At 35.0% G+C, this 22,429-nt stretch overlaps 1 protein-coding gene across 1 annotated transcript in view; it reads right to left on the minus strand.

The window, feature by feature from the left end:
* Positions 1–22,429, minus strand: part of CNTN5 (contactin 5) — a 1,397,849-nt gene that overhangs the window by 42,297 nt on the left and 1,333,123 nt on the right. The window contains exon 21 of the mRNA XM_032295928.1: positions 18,432–18,541. Within this exon, the coding sequence (XP_032151819.1) occupies positions 18,432–18,541 (110 nt within the window). The remainder of the gene's footprint in view (positions 1–18,431; positions 18,542–22,429) is intronic.

A 22,429-nucleotide genomic window follows, 5' to 3' on the forward strand; every position in this document is an offset into this window, starting at 1 on the left:
ACCACGCCTGGCCAATTTTGTATTTTTAGTAGAGACGGGGTTTCTCCATGTTGATCAGGCTGGTCTTGAACTCCTGACCTCTGGTGATCTGCCCGCCTCAGCCTCCCAAAGTGCTGGGATTACAGGCGTGAGCCACCACCCCAGTTAGAATGAAGAAATATTTAGAAGATAAAATCACCAGTCTTTGATGATGGATTAGATATGGGAGTGGCAAAGATGGGCTGTTAAGATTTTAACATTTCTTGAAACATTGGAATTATCTATCTTAAATGTTTGGATTTTTTCCTGGTTGCTTTATTTTTATTTTTTTGTTCACTTTTTTTGGTTATTCTTTTTGTTCCATATATTCTATCTTCTTTGCAGATACCTATTATTTATGAACTAAATCTATTCTGTTCTTCGTGTCTACCATTTTCTCTCACATCTTAAAATTTTCTTATTTGTTTCTTATTTATTTGCATCCTAATATTATTTCTCAAGTTTGTACTCCGAAGCATTGGTTTAAATAGTTAGCAGTATCAGGTTTACATCTTATTGCTTGCAGTGAATATTTTAGTTACTTTGATGTTGATTTTGTTGCATTCTCTTCCTATTCTGAATTGCTCTTTAAATGTAAAAGAACTATTCTTATTTTATTGAGATCTAGAACTGTTTGTTTCTTCTGATTTACAAGAAAATCTTTTCTAGGAAAAGGAATTCTTACTAAAGCTTACCATTTGTTTCCTTCTTTCAAAGGTTTTTCTCCTATGATAGGTTTTCTTCTTTCAAAGATTTGTTTTCAGTCTAATCACCTTTGTGCCTTATCTGACTGATCTTCAACTGTTCCAAAAATGAGTTTAAGGATTATTTGAATGGTGAGACATCCATTTCTAGACTTTATCTTCCATACCAGTAACCTATGCTGTGGAGGGAGATGCCAGATTATTGGTTGTTGGTATAAGCCTCTACTCATATTTTCAAACAACCTAAAGAAATCTATCCAGGTGTGGGCTGAGAAGCAGAGCTTCAGATGCATGAGTGCAGTTGTTTTGTTGAAGAAATGATAAAGGGCCGGAGGCTGTTTCATTCTTTGCTTGAACCCAGAAAATGGAATTTTGAGGCTGGGTCATTGCACAAAGATGAAAGGAAATAAAAACCTAGAAAACACTCTGATAACTTTGTTTTACAGCACTCGCTGTGATAGCAGTGGGGATTTTCTCTTTTCTTATGGTTTCATGGGTACTTTAAGGAGGAATTAAGGAAAGGTAGTTTTACATGCATTCATTCAATTTACTGTCTGTCATTCCTGAACAAAAAAGTTGCAACTAATTTGAATTGAGGGTTAGAGGACAGATGTTTCACTGATAGCTTACTTTTCTCTACCAATTCCTTACCTTCAGCTACATTTTGGAATATTACAGCCTTTTTCCTAATAGTGCTTAAATTTCCTTTCACATCCCTCCTTTCTTATACAACATCTAAGATCAGGCATGTCCTTCAAAGAGTTTTGAAATGCTACATATGGGGAACACATTTTCCATGAAAGATAAATTTGCTTTGGCAAAGTCCTGCTTGCCTCAATTTAATTCATGTCCAGCGTCCTAATCTCTTGAATTTAGTGCTAGGCATAGTTATTAAATTGGCTATTCACAATCAATACTTTGAGATATGCTGGCAGTCAGTATTATTAAATTGCATGCATATTGGTTACTTTGTGCCCAGAGGTAATTTTACCATAAAGGATGCAATTTAATGAATAAAATAAAATAAATAAATGATGCTTAAACTTCTGAATATTTATGAGGCAATTCAACAGTGATTAGATGATATGAGGTGAGAAAGTTTAAAATGTAGAAGGAACATAATAATGGATATTACTTACTGAATAAATTTGTATTTATTTTTCCTGGAAACTGTCATTGCTGCATAAAGAAAAAATACTGAAGAAGATTGGTTATAAATATAATTAAATATTTTCCTAATACATGTACTTCATTGTATGTCTTTTACAAATATTAGTTCCCTTCTTCACAGTCTTTATTCAAACGTTTTGAAAGACAGCATATTGAATAGAAAAAAATTCTGGGAGCATTTAATTACAACTGATGTACTTGAATATATTTTGTGAGATGACCTATAAACTGAGAAAAGAATTTTTATCTCAGGAGTGCAAGTCCTTTTGATTATCAAAGCCAGAGAAGCATTAAAATGAGACTGTAATCATGCCCCACTTCCCCTTTCAGCTATGTATTCATCGTTGAAACTGCTTGCTATTGCCACAAGTAGCTGTAAATGAACTGATAATGCCACATCAGACACTATAACCCTATAGCTTTACAATATATAGCCAATCACTAATCAATGCTATTTCTGTAAATGAATGAAAATTCCTGAGAAATAACTTTATCAGCCATTCCCTTCCTACCACTGCCTTTTTTTTTTTTGTCTTTAAAAATCTACTTGTTACTAATGTTAAACAGAGTGTATATTCAGGGCAACTTGAATCTATGCTCCTGGGTTGCAATCCTCAAAGTTGGCCCAAATAAACACTCTGTCTATATTCATTTTTCCTCAGCTTCTTCCTTTTAGGTTGACATATTATAATACTATTTCATACATCTTAATTTAATGAAAGAACAAAAGTTATGATCTGAAATATTTTCAGGTAGAAGAATATTAATCTTTAAAAATTATTAACTAATCACATGACACAGTCTGTATGAGATGCTCAAAATAGAGAATTTTGGAGATTTACAGACTTAATCTATATACTGGAAAAAAATAGCCAAAAGTCAGTGATAAATCCATCTTAAGATATTAAAAATAGAGCAATAAATTTTAAACCTAAATAAAGTAGAAAGAAGGATATAAAAATGACAGGAACAACAAAATGAACTTGAAAAACAAACATTAAGAAAATGAATAAAGACAAGGTTAATGCTTTGAAAAGATCACATATTTTGTAATCTCTTTTAATTAAGAGTAATCAAAATAGGAGGCAGAAAGGGAGGGAGAAGGGAAGGAGAAAAGAAAGGGGAAGGGGAGGGTGAGAGGGAGAAGAGGATGTACAAATTATTGATAAAAAGAAAATATACCACAGATCTTAGAGCGATTAAGAAAATGTGGAAGTGTGGACAAGTAAAATGATTATACAAACCCTGCCCCAAATGAGAATTTTAAAATCATGGCAAGCATCTAAAAGCAGACAGAAGCTAGAGAAGAGTTTACTCCTGAAAATCTGAAATTGCAACAGTAAGAATTGTGAGTTTCTGGCTTATTTGGTTTTTGAATGTTCTTTAATCCCTCTGGTAATGTTGGCAAAAGATCGAAGTTTTATCAGTTGGAGTAGCAAAATAAGTTTATCAGAAAGAGCAGCTGAAAAAATTCAAGAAGTGAGAGAACTGCAGAAAGGATAAGAGCCACAATCTGAGTGTAAACCCTGTTAAATCTTTGGCTGAATGATAAACTACTCTTGCTTAGAGATAAACATTGGAGAACCTAGTAAGTAATGTGGGCAGAGATCAAGGGTAACCCTGACGACAGTTAAATTAGGTGTGCCTTTTTAGTTGCAGCTTTTTACACTGAGAACATTTTCTAGCCTGCATCTTCTCAGGAAGCAGAGAGGTGGCAATTTTTTAAAAAGCATATATTTTACATATTTTTAATGAAATATGTTCTGTAAAACAGTATAATGGCTGGCAGTTGCTTCAAAATAATATAGGAGATTGGCTAAGTGGCATTATACACAAATCAGACTGTTCATTCATTTGTAATAGTTGAAGGTGAGTGTTAAGTTCATAGAAATTCACTACACTTTTCTGTATATTTCACATATTAAAAAATTCATAACACAAAGTTAAAGAAATCTAAATTAAAGAAAAGTTAAAATGGCACCAAATAGGAACACAGAGATAAATCTAAGAAAAGGCTTTCAAGACCTAGATTGACCAAGCTCAAAGAAGACTTAGAAAAAAAAAAAAAGTGGAATATACCATAATCATGAATTAGGAGGCTCAATATTGTAAAATAGATAATTCTCCTGAAATTGTTTTACATAGTTAGTATTATTCATAATAGACCCAACTGGAAACAACCTTAATGTATGTCAATGGTAGAATGATAAATTACTTGTGGGGTACTCATATGATGTAGTTTAGAAGACAGTATTACCTGCAGTTGCATGTAACAATATGGGTGACTCTTACAACATAATGTTTAGTGAAAAATACAAGACATAAAAAGCTCCAGATGATTTCAAAATGGACACAAACACTCAAAAATCTATATGCCAATATCCCTGATTAATGTACATGCAAAAACACTCAACAGAATACTAGCAAAGCAAATTCAACAGTACATTTAAATAATCATTCATAATGATCAAGTGTCAGGATGTAAGGATGGTTTAAATTTACAAATCAATATATGTAATATATCATCTTACTGATATGAAATTCAGAAACCCTATGATCATTTCAGTAAATGCAAAAAAGCATTTGACAAATTTAACATTTTTTTCATGGTAAAAATTCTCAACAAATTAGGTATAGAAGAAAAGTACCTCAGCACAGTAAGGGCCATAAATAACAAACACACGACTAACATCATTCTAAACAAGGAAAAGTCGAAAGCTTTTCCTTTAAGGTCTGGAAAAAGACAGAGGTGCCTACTCTTGACACTTCTTTTCAGTGTAGTACTGAAAGTCCTAGCCAGAGCAAATATGCAAGAGAAAGAAAAATCTTTAGAATTGAAAAGGAAGAAGTTAATTGTCACTGTTTGGAGGTGACATAATCTAATATATAGAACATCCTAACAACTTCACCAAAAAACTCTTAGAACTGATAAGCAGATTCATGAAAATTACAAGATAAAAAATAAACATACAAAATTTAGTAGTGCTTTTATACACCTATAGTGTATAAAATTTAGTAGTGTTTTTATACACCAATAGTGAACTACCGGAAGAAGAAATCAGAAAAACAGTCCTATTTAAATTAGCTGTGAAAAAAATAAAATACTTAGGAATAAGGTAAGCAAAAAGTTGAAGGACTTTTACACTAAAAATTATAAAACATTGATAAAAAAAATCAAAGAAGACATAAATGAAAAAAAATCCATGTTCATGGTTTGCAAAAATTAACATTAAAATGTCCATAGTACCCAAAGGGACCTATAGATTTACTCACTGTACTCTCTATCAGAATTCTAATGACAGTTTTTACAGAAATAGAAAATCATAAGATTAATATAGAACTACAAAAGACCCCAAATAGCCAAAGCAATCTAGAGCAAAAAGAATACAACTGGAGGTACCAAATGCCCTAAACTCAAAATTTTCTGGGTATCTATAGTAACCAAAACAGCATGCTATTGGTATAACAACAGACACATAGATAAATGAAACAGAATAAAGAGCCCAGAAATCCACATATTTATGACCAATTGATTTTTGATAAAGGTATCAAGAACACAATGGGGAAAGGATAGTCTCTTTAATAAATGGTCTGGAAAGACTGGGTATCCGAATGTGGAAGACTGAAATTAAACCTTCATCTTCCACCACATAAAAAAAATCAATGCAAACTGTATGAAAGATGTAAACATAAGATATAAAAATGTAAAACTGCTAGAAGAAAATATAAGAGAAAAGCTCTATGAGCTTGGTTTGGGAATTGAGATTTTGGATATAACGCCCCCCCTCCAAAAAAAAACAGGCAACAAAAGCAAAAAATAAAAAAGACAAATGGGATTACATCAAACTAAAAATCTTTTGCACAGCAAAGACAACAATCAACAGAGTGAAAAGGCATCCTACAGAATGATCAAAAAACATTTTCAAACCCTATATTTGATAAGGCATTAACATTCAAAATATATATGTGGAACTCACACAACTCAATAGCAAGAAAACAAATTACCTGAATAAAAAATGGGCAAAGGGCTTGAATGGACATGTCTCAAAAGTAGAGATACAAATGGCCAACAAGTATTTGGAAAAATGCTCAATCTCACTAATCATGAGAGAAATGAAAATAAAAACCACAGTGAGATATTACTTTAACATAACAGAATAATTTTTATCAAAAAGTCAAAAGATAACAAATAGGAACAAGGGAACTCTTGCCCTCCATTGACAGAATGTAAATTGGTACAACCACTATTGAAAACAGTATGGTGGTTCCCTCCAAAATAAAAAATGGAACTACTGTGTAATGTCACAGTCTCACTACTTGGTATATATTGAAATAAAATGAAAACAGTATGCCAAAAAGACATCTGCACTCTCATGTTTATTGCAACACTATTCACAATAGCCAACATAGGGAATCATATTTTGTCTATCAGCAGATGAACAGATAAAGAAACTGTATTATATAGACACAGTGAAATACCATTAAACTACAAAAATGAAAGAAATCCTGCCATTTGCAACATGGATGAATCTGGAGATCATTAGGTTAAGTGAAATAAGCCAGACACAGAAAAATACCACATGGTATTACTCATATGTGGACTCTAAGAAAGTTGATCTCATAAAAATTGAGAGCAGAATGGTGTTTATCAGGGGTTAGAATGATTGAGAGGGCTGAGACCGGGGAAAGGTTGATCAAATAAGACAAAATTTCAGTTAGATAAGATCAGTAAGTTCAATATTGTGACTATCGTTAATATCACATTATCTAAAAATGCTGAGAGTGGATGTTAAGTGCTCTCACTAAAAAATGATAACTATGTGAAGTAGCACATGTTAATTAGTAGATTTAGTAATTGTATGACGGATATATCCTTCAAAGCATCATGTACATGATAAATCCATATAATTTTATATTTCAAAAAAAGAGAAGTCAGGATAGTGTCTTTTTGGGGTAAGAATTAGGATAGTGATTGTAGGAGACCCAAAGTGGGTCTTTGGGGGTTAGTAATGTTCTGCTTCATGACCTGGATTATGGTTAGACAAGCATATGTGCTTCATAGTAACTATTCAGCTATTACTATAAGTTTATGATTTGTGCATTTGTCTATATGCAGAGTTAAAGAAAAAAGCCTTGCCCTTTGAAAAATAAAGTTTCAGCTATTTAGTAATTGGCAATTAGTCAATTAGCAATTAGCATTCTTATAATGCTAAGTATATATTTTGTAAACCTTTTTCTTTTTGTGTTTAAACACTTTATACAATTTCTTCATTTCCTAGTATATTAAGCAAGACCATGTCTGTATCTATCTGATCAACACTTACTGATTTAGTATTCCTCTGTCACAAGTATACTGTCAGGTGCTTAAGGTATGAACCCAGCCCTCAAAAAGAAAAAGACTTGTTTACAGTTTAGAAATTTTCAAATGGGCTGCTCTCAGAAAATTTCAACAAAGATACTCAAGTATTTGTAAAATAAAATAATTTGTGTACTTTAGGTAGATTTGTTAAAAAGCTTTGCCCTTTGGAAAATGAAGTCTCAGCTCTTTAGTAATTAGCATAGTCAATTAGTAATTGACATTCTTATAATGTCAATTATAAATAAATATATGTCTACATTTGTGATTTCATTTTTTTGTATGGATGCTCTGCTTGTACAAATATGCATTATGTAATAGAGTGAAACTGCGGAAGGACATTTGATGAACTCATGGATGATTGGGTTTAGGGATGAGAAACCCCTGTTTAAAGGTGGTTCAGTAAATTCACATTCATATTGAAGAGTGAAGAAAATGAGAAATACTTCTGAATATGATAAAACATATCATAAAGACTTTTTTGGTTCCATTTGTGTTACAATATATTCAGGAAAATATCCTAATAGTCTTGAAAATACTATATGTCAACATTTCAGTAGAAAAATGGTTTGAAAGTGTTTGGGTTAGAGAAATTTTAACCATGAAGCCATGCATCTACAAGCAAATGAAACAAAAACACACTAAAGTGTTTTTGATAAAAACTATAGAGTTGTATTTCAATAGGACAAGAAAAGAACAAGTTAAACAACCTAAACATTCCTTAAATTTGCTTTTGATTTGATGATTTTCAGAAAACATAATTTTTAGTTAGCCTAACAGTCGGTGAAAATAAGCCACGAAAGAAATCTAATGATAGCAACACAAAAGCTATTTGATTTAAATGAGAGTCCATAGAATTTCAGAAAAGAAACGATAGAATTTGCATTTATTTTTTTAAATATATTATTGTTTTTTATATTTTTACTTTTATGTAGTATTAATAAAAGGCCAAAGAGACTCTGTATAATGGTTGCTACCCACACAGCACATGGAAAATAATCTTTGTTAGCTTTTTGGTGACTAGCTTCATTTCAGCTTCTTTTTCCCCTTTAACTTGTATCTGAAAGTCCATAATAACACATATACATTTCCTTCCCCCGACTAAACAAATTAAATACAATCTGCCTAGCATGAGTTATTGTCAGAGAACAGGGAGGCCTATTTGTTTTGTCTCCTATTCTTAACGATTAGAGTCAGATCATAAAGAACAACAAGAACCTTGTCCCTTCTCCCCTGAAGAAATGCTCACCGTGACTTCTTTTATAGAGCAAAACACAACTGGTGTCTTTTCAGTGCAATCAATAAGTGGAAATGGCTTTAGTGACATGTCTAAAATGAACTTCTGAGTTGCATATCCTCTGGAAGGTTTAAAATGATCACATGTGAGTCCTGCACATAGCCCAAGCAAAGAAGTTGCTAGAGGTGCCTTTTAGTGAGTATTGTAAAATGGGACAAACTGTTTTTTTCTTAATAATAAGCACTAAAATATTCAGAATTGAAATGAGGACCCTGTGCACTTAAACCCTTGCTACAAATACCTTGTTGCTTACTGTTAAAATGAGCCCAGCTATTAAAAAGATAAAAATGCAGTTAATAATAATCTTACAAGAAGGGATGAATGAATACAAGCACCATGAACTTGGTAATCATGGAAGGCTTTGTTCCACAGGCAGAATATGAAATACATTAATATTTTTTAAATGTCTAGTAAAAGAAGTTTTATTTCTATTTTATTCAGTTAACAAAACTAGTTTGTTGATTTATTTAGGAAAATTAAGAACAATTTCAGGACAGAAGCATATTCTCATGAAAACAGAGACGCTTACACCCATATAGGGCATTGACATGGATTTATTCACACTGTTTCTTCAGAAGATCAGGATGCTACGGAATCCTGGGTGTAATCAGAGACACGAGAATTGTATTGTTTCAATGTATTTCTTTTTAAACTTCAACTTCCCATAAACCTCCTTAACATTAGACTGTTAGCTTTTTGAGGGTAAAGACTAGAACTTATTAATATGTATACTCCCAGTGCCCGGCACAATGCCTGATACTGAGTAAAGGTTTGACGAGTGAAGGAGTGGGAAAAAAAAAAAAACCCGATCATCCAACATTCCATTATCACAATTTACTTTGTCTGTTTTGCTGATCTGGGAAAATCACAGAAATGATTATGAAATTTGGCCTTATTTTTCACTCTCCCTTCTTGCCAGACTGGCATCTGCTCTGAATTTGCATGCACATAAAAATCCTTTTATGTTCTGAAAAGCTTGAGGGACTCTGTTCTCGGATTCAGAGATTACCAGTCACAGGACACTTAATGCTGGTGGGTTCATAAATTCAAAATGGAACCTAATAATTTATTTGTATGGGCCAGTGACAGAGATGGCAATCCAGATGGGACAGTCATGGTTATTCATGAATCAAAGCTGTTCAATAAATATAGCCCACTTTCAATTTTCAATCATGCTGCATATCATAAGCTAGACGTTTCACATATCTCAGTGTCAATGCTTTCTACATGTAGTCCCTGCTGCCATAAAATTTCAAGTGAATTCCATGCAGGTAACCAAAATTTACAAATGGGGGTTCTAAGTGAATGCTGACGAAATTTTTCAAACATTTGAAAAATACAGCTAGATGGATGAATGTCTACATTTGGGATTTCATATTTTTTTCTTCAGCTGTTCATTTATGTGAGGTAGTCCTATCTTTACAGGAGGCAGTCTTAAAAGCTTGTTGAAAGGCAAAGACCACCATTTTTCTTTGAATAGTAGAGTTCTCATGTAGCCTAATTGGAACCTTTTAAAATGTCCATGGATGGATCCACTCAGAAACAGAAAGGGATAAAATTTCTCAGTTGTCTTGAAGCCCTTACCATTGATCACTTTGTCTGGGCTGTCATCATTCTGACCCTGTCTTTTTGCAAAACTATTCTTACCATCTTAATTGCCATGACCATTCTATTAAATAAAGCAGTTCATCAATTTAATAACAAAAAGCCATCACTATTTGATTTGAATTAATTGTTTAATGTACTCGAAAGTGTTGGGTTAGTTAAAAATGAAAGTAAGTTTAAGTCAAAATGCCTGGTCTATTATTTCTTAAATCGATTAAGATGTAATGGAAGCTTCCTTGTGAAAGTCCAAAATGCCAAATGTAAGTAAATTATTGACATATGCTACCAGGGGAAGCTTCTGACTGAGATCCTTACTGCTGTTCTGCAGGACTGCATCAGGGCAAAGAATATCAAAACCAAGTCATCAGCAAAAGGAGCTAGCAGAAGTTAGGATCAAGATCCCAGGTTAGGATTAAAGTAAGAAACAAAAACCCAAGAAAACAGAACTAGTCTCCCTTGCTAGACTGCAAAGTTTATAAGGGCAGTAACTCCATTTTATTTACTGTTTTAGACTGAACACTACATCAAAACATAGCAGGTATTTAATAAATACTAGTTAAATAAATAAATGAATAAATAATAAATGAGATTCAGATGAAACATACAGATCAGGGGAATGTGAGATGAAATTTGACTGCCAACTTAGGGTCATAATCAGAGTCAGGCTGCAACCAAATCAGGAGACCCTGCAGTAAGAGTCAGCAGTGGCAAGGGAGAGCCTAATGATAGCAACCCGCAGGAGGCTTACCACCTTTAATGATGTCCGTCTTCCCTCTAAATGACCCTTACTCAAGTTTAGCTTCCCCCAATTAGTAGAAAAGAAAATACAGAGATTTCAGAGTCAACCGAATCACAAAAAGGTTCAAGTTTGATTATTTATTAAGGAGAATGCATCAAGGCGTTATTAGTTAATAACACACTACGTATTTCAGAGAGACAGGTCATCAATTTCAAAGTGGAACATGAGTATGGACTTGACAGAAAACATATTCTAGAAGGAATAAAATCTGCACATGACTTTGGAAATGGTATCTTGTTTCTCATTTACCTCCCTTATAAGGCCTGGTACATTAAGGGAAACCCCATATAAAAGTCTCGACTGCTTTTCACTGTGTTTGAAGCTAAAAGAGTTGTGACTAATCATACTCACATTATAATATGTGGTGAAAAATATATTCAGATGCTTAGTTTTTACCATTTCCGATACCAACACTGGAGAGCTAGATTCTCAACACAAGAATGAATACTAAACCCTTTGGTGTCCTGACAAGATACAGGAAATTCCATATCAATGAAGATGCCCATGGGTTAAAAGCTCTGATATGACATTCCTTTGCTCTCAAATTATTGCCACCTACCATTCTTTAGAAGTCGTGGCATTATTATGGCTACTAAATATCTACAACTTGAAGTTACTAATTGACCATGTAAGGGGTATTGATTACTCGTTTGACTGTGAAAGTTATCACCAGTAACCTGTAAACCAAATAGGCACTTCTCTATCCTTATCTCACTTGGTCTCTTGGCAGCATCAAGCATAGTTGACCAATTCCCTCTTTTTGGTCAACTCCTTACCTTTTTTGATTCATACGTGGTTTTCCTGCTACTGAATTGATTTCTTCTTTCCAGTCTCCTTGCCAATTCCTTCTTTTCAGCTCAACTTCTAAATGTGGAGTGTGCCAAGACCACCACAGCCCTCCTCATTCCTCTCCTCTCTTCCTCTCTCCTCTCCTCTTGAAATTTCATCCTCAGATGTTTTCATACAATAACATGGCTTTAAATACCACTTCTGTAATGGCCACCTATATGTTTTCAGCCCTGTTCTCTCAATTAGACTCCAAACTGGCATGTTCTCCTGTCTACCTGACTTATCCTCTTAGATTTCTAATAGGGATCAAAAATTCAGTGTGATCAAACAGAACTTGATGTTCTACCTTCACATCTATTCTTTGTTCAGTTTCCTTCATTTTTTTTTTTTCGTAAATGGTACAATTATCTATGTGAATAAGCTTGAGATGTAGAAATCGTTTCTCTTTCCTCCATATCAGATCTATCAGCAAATCCTGCCAGCCCTGTCTCTGAAATATATCTGCTTCCCTCCCACTCCACTGCTTTGGCTGAAGTCTAACTCACCATCATTTCTTGCTTGGATTATTGTAATAACCCTTCAAGCCTCTGACCTTTCTTTCGTCTCCCTTTCATTCTTCATATAAAAGCAGGCAGAGTGATTAAAAAAACACACACAAATCAGACATTGTAGCTTCCCTCCTTAAGTTGTCTCAGTGGCTTTCCACTGTCACTTAAAATATTATTTTCATAACTCATGTTCCGATATATATCTTGTCTCTACCTAACCCTTGGACTATTTTAATTTTCTGGTGGTTCACTTTCTTCCTGTTACCACAGGAGCCAAGTTTGCTATGCGTAGCATACTTTGGACCCTCTATGTGTGTTGTTATCAGAGTTTATCTTATTACTTATTTGTTTGCTTGGTTTTTTAAAAAATTGTCTTCCCCCATCAGGATGTAACATACATAAGAGCAGAACCTTATCTATCTTATTTATGTTGTGATTTGGGAAAAATAAGAGGGGCAGCTGAAAACACTGTCTTCTCTATTTTCAAAATGGTTCACAGTGCCTTTATAGTAGCTTGCTGTTTTAGACTTTGAAGGGAAGGTTGAAATTATGGCTAGAAAAATGACTCATAGGACTGAAATTATAAGTACATAAAATGTGAAACCGATCACTTTCGTTTTGGCGACGAATGCCCTTGTTTCAATATATGTTTTATTGTCACCACGCTCTGAATTCGACCATTAGTAAATACAGGTAGGATTGCAGTAGGGATAGAGTGAAAAAGAGAGATAAAAGTAAGCAAAATTGTTAAGCTTTATGAGATCATTAAATTTTAGTAATAATTAGGGAGATCTTTTACTAAGTGACATTTTGATAGGAAAAAATAAGTGGGGAGAAGATGAGAACAGTAATTTCCAGATCTATTAAGTAAAGGACGGAGGCAGAGCACTCTTTCAAGGGAAAAGGTGCAGAAAAGAGAGGATAAGAGAGATCCTGATAGCTTCACCTATATCATATTTAGTATTCAGTCCACATGTAGCTATTCAGTTATGAAACAGTATAAATCAATTTGCTGAAAGTACTTAAAATAGCAGTTAACATCATGTTTAGCTACAAAAGTGTATAAAGTTTTAATTATGTTCTGTTTATAAAAAGCATAGAATTTACCAATTAATGTTATGTTCATTTTTGTTTTCTGGTAACAAGATGCCATATTTTGAAGCTACAATTTGCACTATGAAATAGTATAGCTACTATGCCCATGGATTCTATCCTGGTTTGTTTGTATGACATCAATTGTCAGAATTTTTGTTGATTTAATTCATCAATGTGGTCACTGAGATGGCTATTCCAGAATTTGATTCATTCTTATAAACTTTCATATATCCATCTGTGCCTTTTAAAAGGCCTCACATGGCTTCTGATTGGCCAGTGATGACATCTAGCACAGAGACAGTGAGGATAGAGTCTTGGGATCATCTGAAAAGGGGGTTTCTTCCTTTTCTCCTCTGCCCCTGAAGACAACCACCCTCTGGCTCTTGTTCCTCCAACTGCTCAAGGACCATCTTCAGTGCCTGTCTCTTTGGAAAAGGACAAAGCCTCTACTCTCACGAAGCTTATACCTCAGCTAGAGAAGACAGACAGCAAACAATAGTTACTATAAGTAATTATATAGAATGTGAGAAAGGGATGAGTGCTGGTGAAAGGGAAAAGGTAGAGCAGGAAAGGGAGATCAGATGCTGGAGCAGACATGATAATATTCATATCAACAATAAGTAAATACTAATTTGGGCCAGGCACAGTGGCTCACGCAAGTAATCCCAGCACTTTGGGAGGCTGAGGTGAGTGGATCACCTGAGGTCAGAAGTTTGAGACTAGCCTGGCCACCATGGTGAAACCCTGTTTCTACTAACAATACAGAAAATTGGCTGGCCTTGGTGGTGTGTGCCTCTAATCCCAGCTACTGGGGAGGCTGAGGCAGGAGAATCCCTTGAACTCAGGTGGCAGAGGTTGCAGTGAGCCAATATCACGCCATTCCACTTCAGCCTGGGCAGCAGAGCGACTTTGTCTCAAAAAAAAAAAAAAAAACCGACAATAGTAGTTTGTACTTAGCATGTGCCAGTCACTGTTCTAAGCACTTTATTAACTTAGTTAATCCTCAAACAATAAAATGCTAGTTGAACCAGTAGTGAAGAAGAGAATGAAAGCCCTATTGATTCTACCTTTGAATTATTCTGAGCACTTGTCCCTCTTTCTTTAGTACCATTGTCACTGCCTTCATCGTGGGTATGTGCTGTGATGGTGTAAGGTGAGTATGGGCACGTGGAAAGAGGGCTGTGGTTTCATCCAGCACAGTTCTTAAACTTGGGGCCACTTCAACAGTGTTTAAGAGAACAAAAAGCATTGTGATTATTAAGACTGTTGCATTTGAACCAACATTGAAACTACTAAATGCACTGTTGGAACATCAGAGGTCATACCTCATCAGCAGGAAGACCACAGGTTTGTGGAGGAGAACATTCCCCTCATCAGCTAAACAGAGAGGACTGCCAAGTACTGCCTCTGCTGTGCCCACTCAACTACATCAGGCAATGCTTCTAAGCAGATCTTTTTTTTTTTTTTACCCTCTGGGTTTCTGGGATAGCAGATCTTTCTTAAAACCTACCCAAATGTGACTCTGACTAAAAAAAATAATAAAAAATAAAAATAAATATGTTCCATTTTTGCTTGTGATAAGTTGTCATTTTGAAAGAAGCTGATTTAGTGAAAACGTTGCGCTCTGATGCTCTTGAGTGTCAGTCTTGAGTAATCTTGATCTTAACCTCCAGTCAAGCCTTGATTATCAGCATTCCATAAAATTGCTCTCATCAGGATTATTCACAGTCTCCACATTGCCGTATCCATTTGGCAATCTCAGGTCTCATCTTTCTGAATTTCCCAGCAGCATTTGACACCATGGAACATTCTATCTTGAAATTACTCTCTTGGCTTCTGAATTTCTTCGGTCTCTCCTTCTTGGTTTCTTTAGCCAGACCTCTCCTCTCTGTTGCTGAGCTCTAAATGGTGGGCCACCACAGAGCTCAATTCTCAGGTACCTTTTTAATCAAATATTCAGTGACCTCAGCTGGTATATGTTTAAAAATTATTTGTATTCTGATGATTTCTCATAGTTATAGCTCCATCCCCAATCTTCCTCTTAACTCAGGACCTGCTTGAGAACTCTATTTAGAAATAAGAAAAAGGCTTCTAAAATTTAAAATATCCAAAACAGAATCCTTGATTTTCACTCTAAAATCTACTCTTCTTTGTGAGTTCCTCATCTCTGAGAATGACAATGTCATTTACCTAGTTTCTTGGGTCAAACATCTCTCCCATTACCTGTAACTCCTCTTTTTCATAGCCTACATGTAATTTATTATCAAATTCTGTCTTACCTCAATTCAAAATAGATTTTAAAAGGTACACTTCTTATCAATTCCACTGTTACCACTGTAGTTGAAAGCAACCTCATTGTCACTGACGTTGGAACAGTTGTTGCCCCTCTGCTGTTCTCTCTGAGGTCCTCCCAGGGTCTATTCTCTGCCTTCTAGATTGAGAGAGGCTTCAAAAATATGTCAGATCTTGACTTGTCCCCTCCAGTTAGAAATACTTTATGACTTCTTACACTTCAGATGAAATCTGAGCTGCTTTCTGATTCCTAAGTCCCAGAAATCTGTTCCTGGCCCTGATAATCTCTTCATCATCCTGCTACCACTTTCCCTATGCTCCCTACTCTCACCAAAATCATTCATTTCTTGTTCTTTGCAGAAGTCCAGTGTGCTGCTACTTCAGATCTCTTGGGCTTGATTTCCTCTCTGCTGTTCTCTCATTCCATCATGTATCCACTCATACGTCACAACCACAGAAAGGTTGACTTCTCAAGCTTCTGTAAAATATCAGACTCTCTGACTCTTACCTTCTTGCCCTATTTTATTTTTCTACATGGCCTGTATCATCAACTGAAATTATATCACATATTTTTAAAAAAAGTTATAGGCTTATTTCTTACCTTGTTGATTGTGTGCCTTCCCTACTACAATACAATCCTCACAAGAGCGGGAAGTTCATTTTGCTTATTGTTTTGTTCCTGGCATTTAACTCAGTGTCTGCTACTTAATAGGTCTACATAAATATTTATAGAATTAAAAAATGAATGATTTATATTTAGGAAGAGAAGAATTGTGCACAAATCTAAATCCCATGTGATCTCTGTTAAGACCTCACAGAGAGATGTCAACACAGTGAATCATAACAGTTATCTGAATGTCATGCTTTTAGGGTAGGTAAAAAAAAAAAAAAAAGCTTCAGGGTGACTGATTACATAAGGGGAGCATCTCTTTGAGATATAGGAACCTGGGTTGTTGCTCTTCCATGCACCAGAATATACTTTGTGGCTTTCTGAAAATATGCACACCAGACATCTGCCCCCAGATGTTTTGATTCAGAGGTTTAGAGTGAATTCGCACTGATGTAGTTCTCTTAGGTTGATCCCCAAAAGCAGAATTTGAGATATGGATTTTGGTGCATATTATTCATTATGTGGATGCTTACAGGTAAAATCTATTAAAAAGGGATGAACTCAAGAATGGGGAGTTAGAGGGAGCTGAGCAAGAATGTGGTTCCAGGTAATCTGGCTTTGGCCTGACACACACAGCAAGGCTCTGTATCACAAACTGCACTATAAAGTTATTTACTCCTTGAGTTAAGAGACCAGTGTCAGTCAATCATTGATCTTAGGCTGACTAAATGTGGAGAGGTCACTTTCCAAGCAAAGCAGCTCTCCTCAGTGGAGGGCAATTCTCTAGAGGGGGAGCTGAGAACCATTAGCAGTCAACCCTCACAGCAGCTGGGAGACGGCGGGGGAGGCATATGGTCCCAGAGAAGGAAAGCTGGAGAAACCATCACAGTGTCATCTACAGTTGGATAAAAAGGGGCTAATTGTGCTGCAAACATCCATTCATTAAATGCATAGTTATTATGGCCAGTTATGGTCAAGAATATATACTATCATTTGCTGAGATTTAATGATGAACAAACATGGTCCCTGAAGTGTGGATTGGGAGAAACAGAAACAGTCATCACATTAACATGCAATCATAATGATATACTTACTAAATTATTCCAAATAATTAACTGAAGTTAGATTGTAGAAATAAGTTCATGATATTGTATAGGTGTGTAATGGTTTCCCATAAATTGTTCTTGTATAAATTCTTTATCACAGAAATCATTATCTAATGCCAGCTGTATGTTAATCAAATAATTATCAGGCATTATTTGAAAACTCAAACAGAAATAAAAATATGTTTCAGCCTGGAAGCCATGTTAGTGTGCAAGTCCTATACGCCATCATTATTCGAAACACAAGATGATTTTTTCTAAATAGGAACTGAAGCAGAGGAAAAGTAAGAATAAAATTTTTTAAATGTAACTAAAGTCTGGGGTTAGGTGCTAATAATTTTTGTCTTTTAGAAATTATCGCCCTAATTCCTATCCCTGACCAGCCAAGCGAGGCAAGAACAAGAACAAGAGCTGTGTGAGAAGCAGAACCTTGTTATCATAGAATATTCATGTTCACAGACTACTCGCAATCTGTTAGTCTTTGTGGAGCCTAAAATTTCACCGAAGCTACTCATTTGATATGAAATGTTCACCATTATAAGGCTGGCATAACTGTTTAAAAATAGCAGTGTTCAAGGGACCAAACAACCTATTTGAATACATAGATACAATACAGACCATTAAGTTCCAAGAAAATTTGAAAATTCAGTACTGGAGGTAAGAGCTACCAAGAAAGTACAAAAGAAAACTTGTATTTATACATTAAATTATTAGAAAGAAAGACATAAAAACTTTAAAAATGACCAGTAAATTAGATACCGTTAAATATCCACCTGTAGCTCCTGCTTTTATCTAAAACTCTAGTTTCATCTTTTAAAAAAATCTTTGCATAGTGGTATGGAAGCTACTGTACTGAAAAATAAACCAGTTAATGAGCAACATAATACATGCCAGTAAAATGGTATTTCTTAGTTTCCTTAACATAGAGCAAAATTTCAAAGAAATTCTGTTGAAATTCTGAAGTGTCACCAAGACCTCTCTTTAGGAGAATGTAATGCCAGCAGAAGTAATAAGGCTTATTTTTCATCCTTCTTTCTGTTCATACCTCAAATCCCTGTGGTCTTCCTAGACTGTCTTTAATGTGTTTCCATGCAACGAGAATCTCTGACACAGACACACTTGTCGCCTTCACTTCTGTGGGAGCAGCACTGGGTTCTGTAGGAAGCAAAATAAACCACAATTATAAACAGTTATCTCTATCAAAGCATTGCATCTGAGTCTGTCAGGTGTTAACTTCTTCTTACCTTATTTTTGAAATGAATTCCTGTGGTAGTTATGAAAAATACAACAAAATACAAAGGTGATCCTTTTGGATTTCTGTACTTGGGTCAAGTATCATCAATACCTTACCAGTGACAAATGACAAATGTAGCAAGACAAGCAAAGACATCGGTCCTTGGATTAGCTAAGTCATTTCTGGAGAACTTAAATTTTCTGCCAATCTAGCCTAATGACTATAAAAATAGACTGAGAAGTCAGGCTTTACTTTTTTGTTGCTGTTGCTTTCTGCGTTAAAAAATTATTTACCTATTTATTTACCTGTAGGTAAGTTGTTTTATCTGTTTCTAAGCTCTGGTTTCCTCATCTATAACATGACCATACTGGGAGTATTTATCAAATAGATTTAAAGATTGGTTTTAATTAGAATAGTACATATAAAATATTTAGTACTGTGCTCAGCATTTAAAATGTTCCTTCACAAAATACCATATTATTTTTTATTCTCTGTAGGAATAAATAATATCTAAATTTCATTAGATACTTTTTGTTGTTCTAACCATAAAACTACAATTTTCTGATTATACCAGGAATATGTTATGAATCATGATATTTAAAAGGCATGCATTGACTTTTAAGACAGGTACAGGTGGAAAAGAAAAGTCCCTGAAGGGCTCAGTGCTTGGGCTCAAAACCACCTTTTCATTTGCTTCTACATTCAGTGACCTTTCACACTATTTTTTTTTTTTTTTTGAAATACAAAATCTCTGACTGACATCCATCAAAAAGCACACTTTATTCAAGGCTGTACTTGATGTGAGGAACAAAATATTTCTAGCATTGACGTGGCTGAATCGTAAATACTGTGTCACAAACACACGTTAAATGAAATGGCAGAACAAAGGCCGTACATTAGTTCAAACAGTTCTGTACAAAGACTATTAAAAAAATTCTACCCTATAAAAATTGTAGAAATTGATACCCCTTAACACTGATTAGAGCTCAGACTCATCTATGACATTTTTGTTTTGTTTTGTTTTTTTTCAGTTTAGGGAACAATATAGCAAAGATTGAGTTCTAAATAAAAATGTTAAAAAGCAAACATGAAAGACGTAATCATTCTCTGAGGTACTTCGTTTCTAAATGAAGCTAGTCATACATGTGTCTGGAATGTTTTTTTATATTATTAATCAAAAAATACCAGTCAAAAATATCTTCCCTGTCACTGTAAAAGGAGCCTGCAGAAGACTTGGTTGGTCCATGTTTGCAAAAAGCAATGATTTTCTTTTGGCCAAAACTTTGCTAAAAATACATGCTATACTTGTGTCATCTCAAAGTGCTTTGGCAAATTCACATTACTTTTTACACAGAAGCTGACATTAATTCCTGCAATGGTGTAAATAGTAATCTCTCATTCTGTCACCTTTTGAATATTTTTTATTATTTTCCATTTTCTCATTTTCTTTATCTCACTTTCCAACACTCTATTATTTGTGCGTTTACCCAATTTAAAGCGTATTCTGGAAAAATCTTCTATTTTATCCTAGAATTCTGATTAGGAGACTTGCAATGGATATTTTTTTTCCCCATTGCCATTTAGTAGGAGTTAAAGTTTTTGATGTTGCAAATAAATGAAAGAATGTTGATGTTTTTGAGGTGTGTACAACTTGATCTCTGGGATTTGGAATACAGTTTATTTCAAAGGAAGCCACACTTTGAATATCATTTGCTATTCAGTAGCAGTTTTACTTCTCTTGAAAATAAATGCATTGCAGAGATTTGTGTGCCAAATGCCTTCTTTTAGCTTTTATATTGCTGAAGCAATTACATCTTTGTCAAAGAAGATTGCAGTGAGATAAATAATTTCAGAAGCACAAAACATGTGGTTGGGTAGCAGTCTTTCCATATCCCTTGATCTCCAAAGAAAGGAATTATTTCTCTATCAACTTTCAGTAGTACTGTACAATTTAAGTCGTTTTCAGAAAGTTAAAAAAATGTTAAAGTAAATAAAAATGTTCAGAAATGTACTTCTCAAACAAGCACCTTAATTTCTATTTAAAAGCTCTGAGGACTTTAAATCAGGGTTATATCACACCTACATTTCACAGTTGGATTTTGTGGAGTTGCATATTATAATTTCATATAGTTGAATGACAGTGAATTAATCAAACAAGAACTGAAGAGTCATTAAAATTTTTTTTCACCCTCGTTTTCTTTCGCGAGATTGCAGTAGTGCCGTACAGGTTCTTGTTCTGTTGCTAGGCACCAGGCTGGAGTGCAGTGGTGCAATCTCGGCTCACTGCAATCTCTGCCTCCTGGGTTCAAGCAATTCTCCTGCCTCAGCCTCCAGAGTAGCTGGGACTACAGGTGTGTACCACAACACCCAGCTAATTTTTGTATTTTTTTAGTAGAGACGGGGTTTCACCATGTTGGCCAGGATGGTCTGGATCTCTTGACCTCGTGATCTGCCCACCTTGGCCTCTCAAAGTGCTGGGATTGCAGGGGTGAGCCACCATGTCCGGCCCACCCTCTTAATCTAATCAAGCCTGTCCAGCCTGCAGCCCATGGACCACATATGGCCCAGAACAGCTTTGAATGTGGCCCAACAGAAAATTGTGAATTTCTGAAAACATTATGAGATTTTTTTGGAATTTTTAAATTTTTTTATAGCTAATTACCTATCATTAGTGTTAGCATATTTTATGTGTGGCCCAAAACAATTCTTCTTCTTCCAGTGTGGACCAGGGTAGCCAAAATATTGAACACCCCTAAATGGTATCAGAAATTGATCTATGTGGCCCTGAATTAGAAATTTCAGTATGTAAAAAGTGACCTCAGTCAATGTTCCCAGAAATTATAGTATGTACTATTTATACCCAAGTGAACATTTTCAAGTGGATCAAAAATTTGTTTGCACACAGAAGTAACTAACTGGATCACAGAACGTCTGGTTCACATAGGAACTGACTGTTGGCTTTGGGCATCCCATTGTAAGTGAATGATGGAAAGTTACAACTAGAAAGGACTCTGGAAGTCACTTGGCTCCAAAGTCACAAATGCAAGGGTAGTGGGTCCTTAGTCATGTTTTATTTTGTCTACATTATGTGTCAAATTAATTTAAGCCATTATTTGAAAATGAGAATATCTGGCTTCTCTGGGGGCAGGGAGTAGGGAAGAAGATGGTATGAAGCCTGAATTCTTCAGAGCTGGCCGATGAGGGTCAGCAGTGGGTACCCTCAAGTCACGGCATGTGCTTCTGCATATGCCAGAGTTTCTCTCACTTCCTATTGTGTCACACAGGGAGGACTTTATTTATTTTTGTTTTTTACCTCACTCCTACATGCTTTGGCGTAATGAACCTGTGTTTTAAATCCATGTTCTCATTTTGCAGATTAGAAAAGTAAAATGCACAGAGGTTGATTTATCTAGACTTTGATTTTAGCTGTGAAAAAACTCCATGTAGAACTTGGGTCTCAAATGCTCTTTCCTCTGTTTTTAAATTGGCATAGAGGACGAGGAGGGCTCATTCTTCATCTCCTAGAGTCCATTTTGAGTCACAGAAGAAGTTTTACAGAAAACATAGATAGTTCCTTCTTTTGTTGCCCAGTTGCCTCCAAATAACTGACAGAGGAATGGGTAGAATAAGATTAAAAGCAATAGAAGAAGAGACAAACTAGATGAAGGGATAACTCAAAATAATAATAATTGCCATTTATTGAGGCACTGCTGTTTTCCAAACCCTGGTTTTTAATTCTTATATGTCTTAATTAATCTTCTCAACAACCCTATTATTTTTTGCAGATGAAAAAGTTGAGGGGCAGAGAG

Source organism: Sapajus apella, unplaced genomic scaffold (genome assembly GCF_009761245.1).
Source record: "Sapajus apella isolate SASKATOON/1434 unplaced genomic scaffold, GSC_monkey_1.0 scaffold34, whole genome shotgun sequence".
NCBI classification, from domain to species: Eukaryota; Metazoa; Chordata; class Mammalia; order Primates; family Cebidae; genus Sapajus; species Sapajus apella.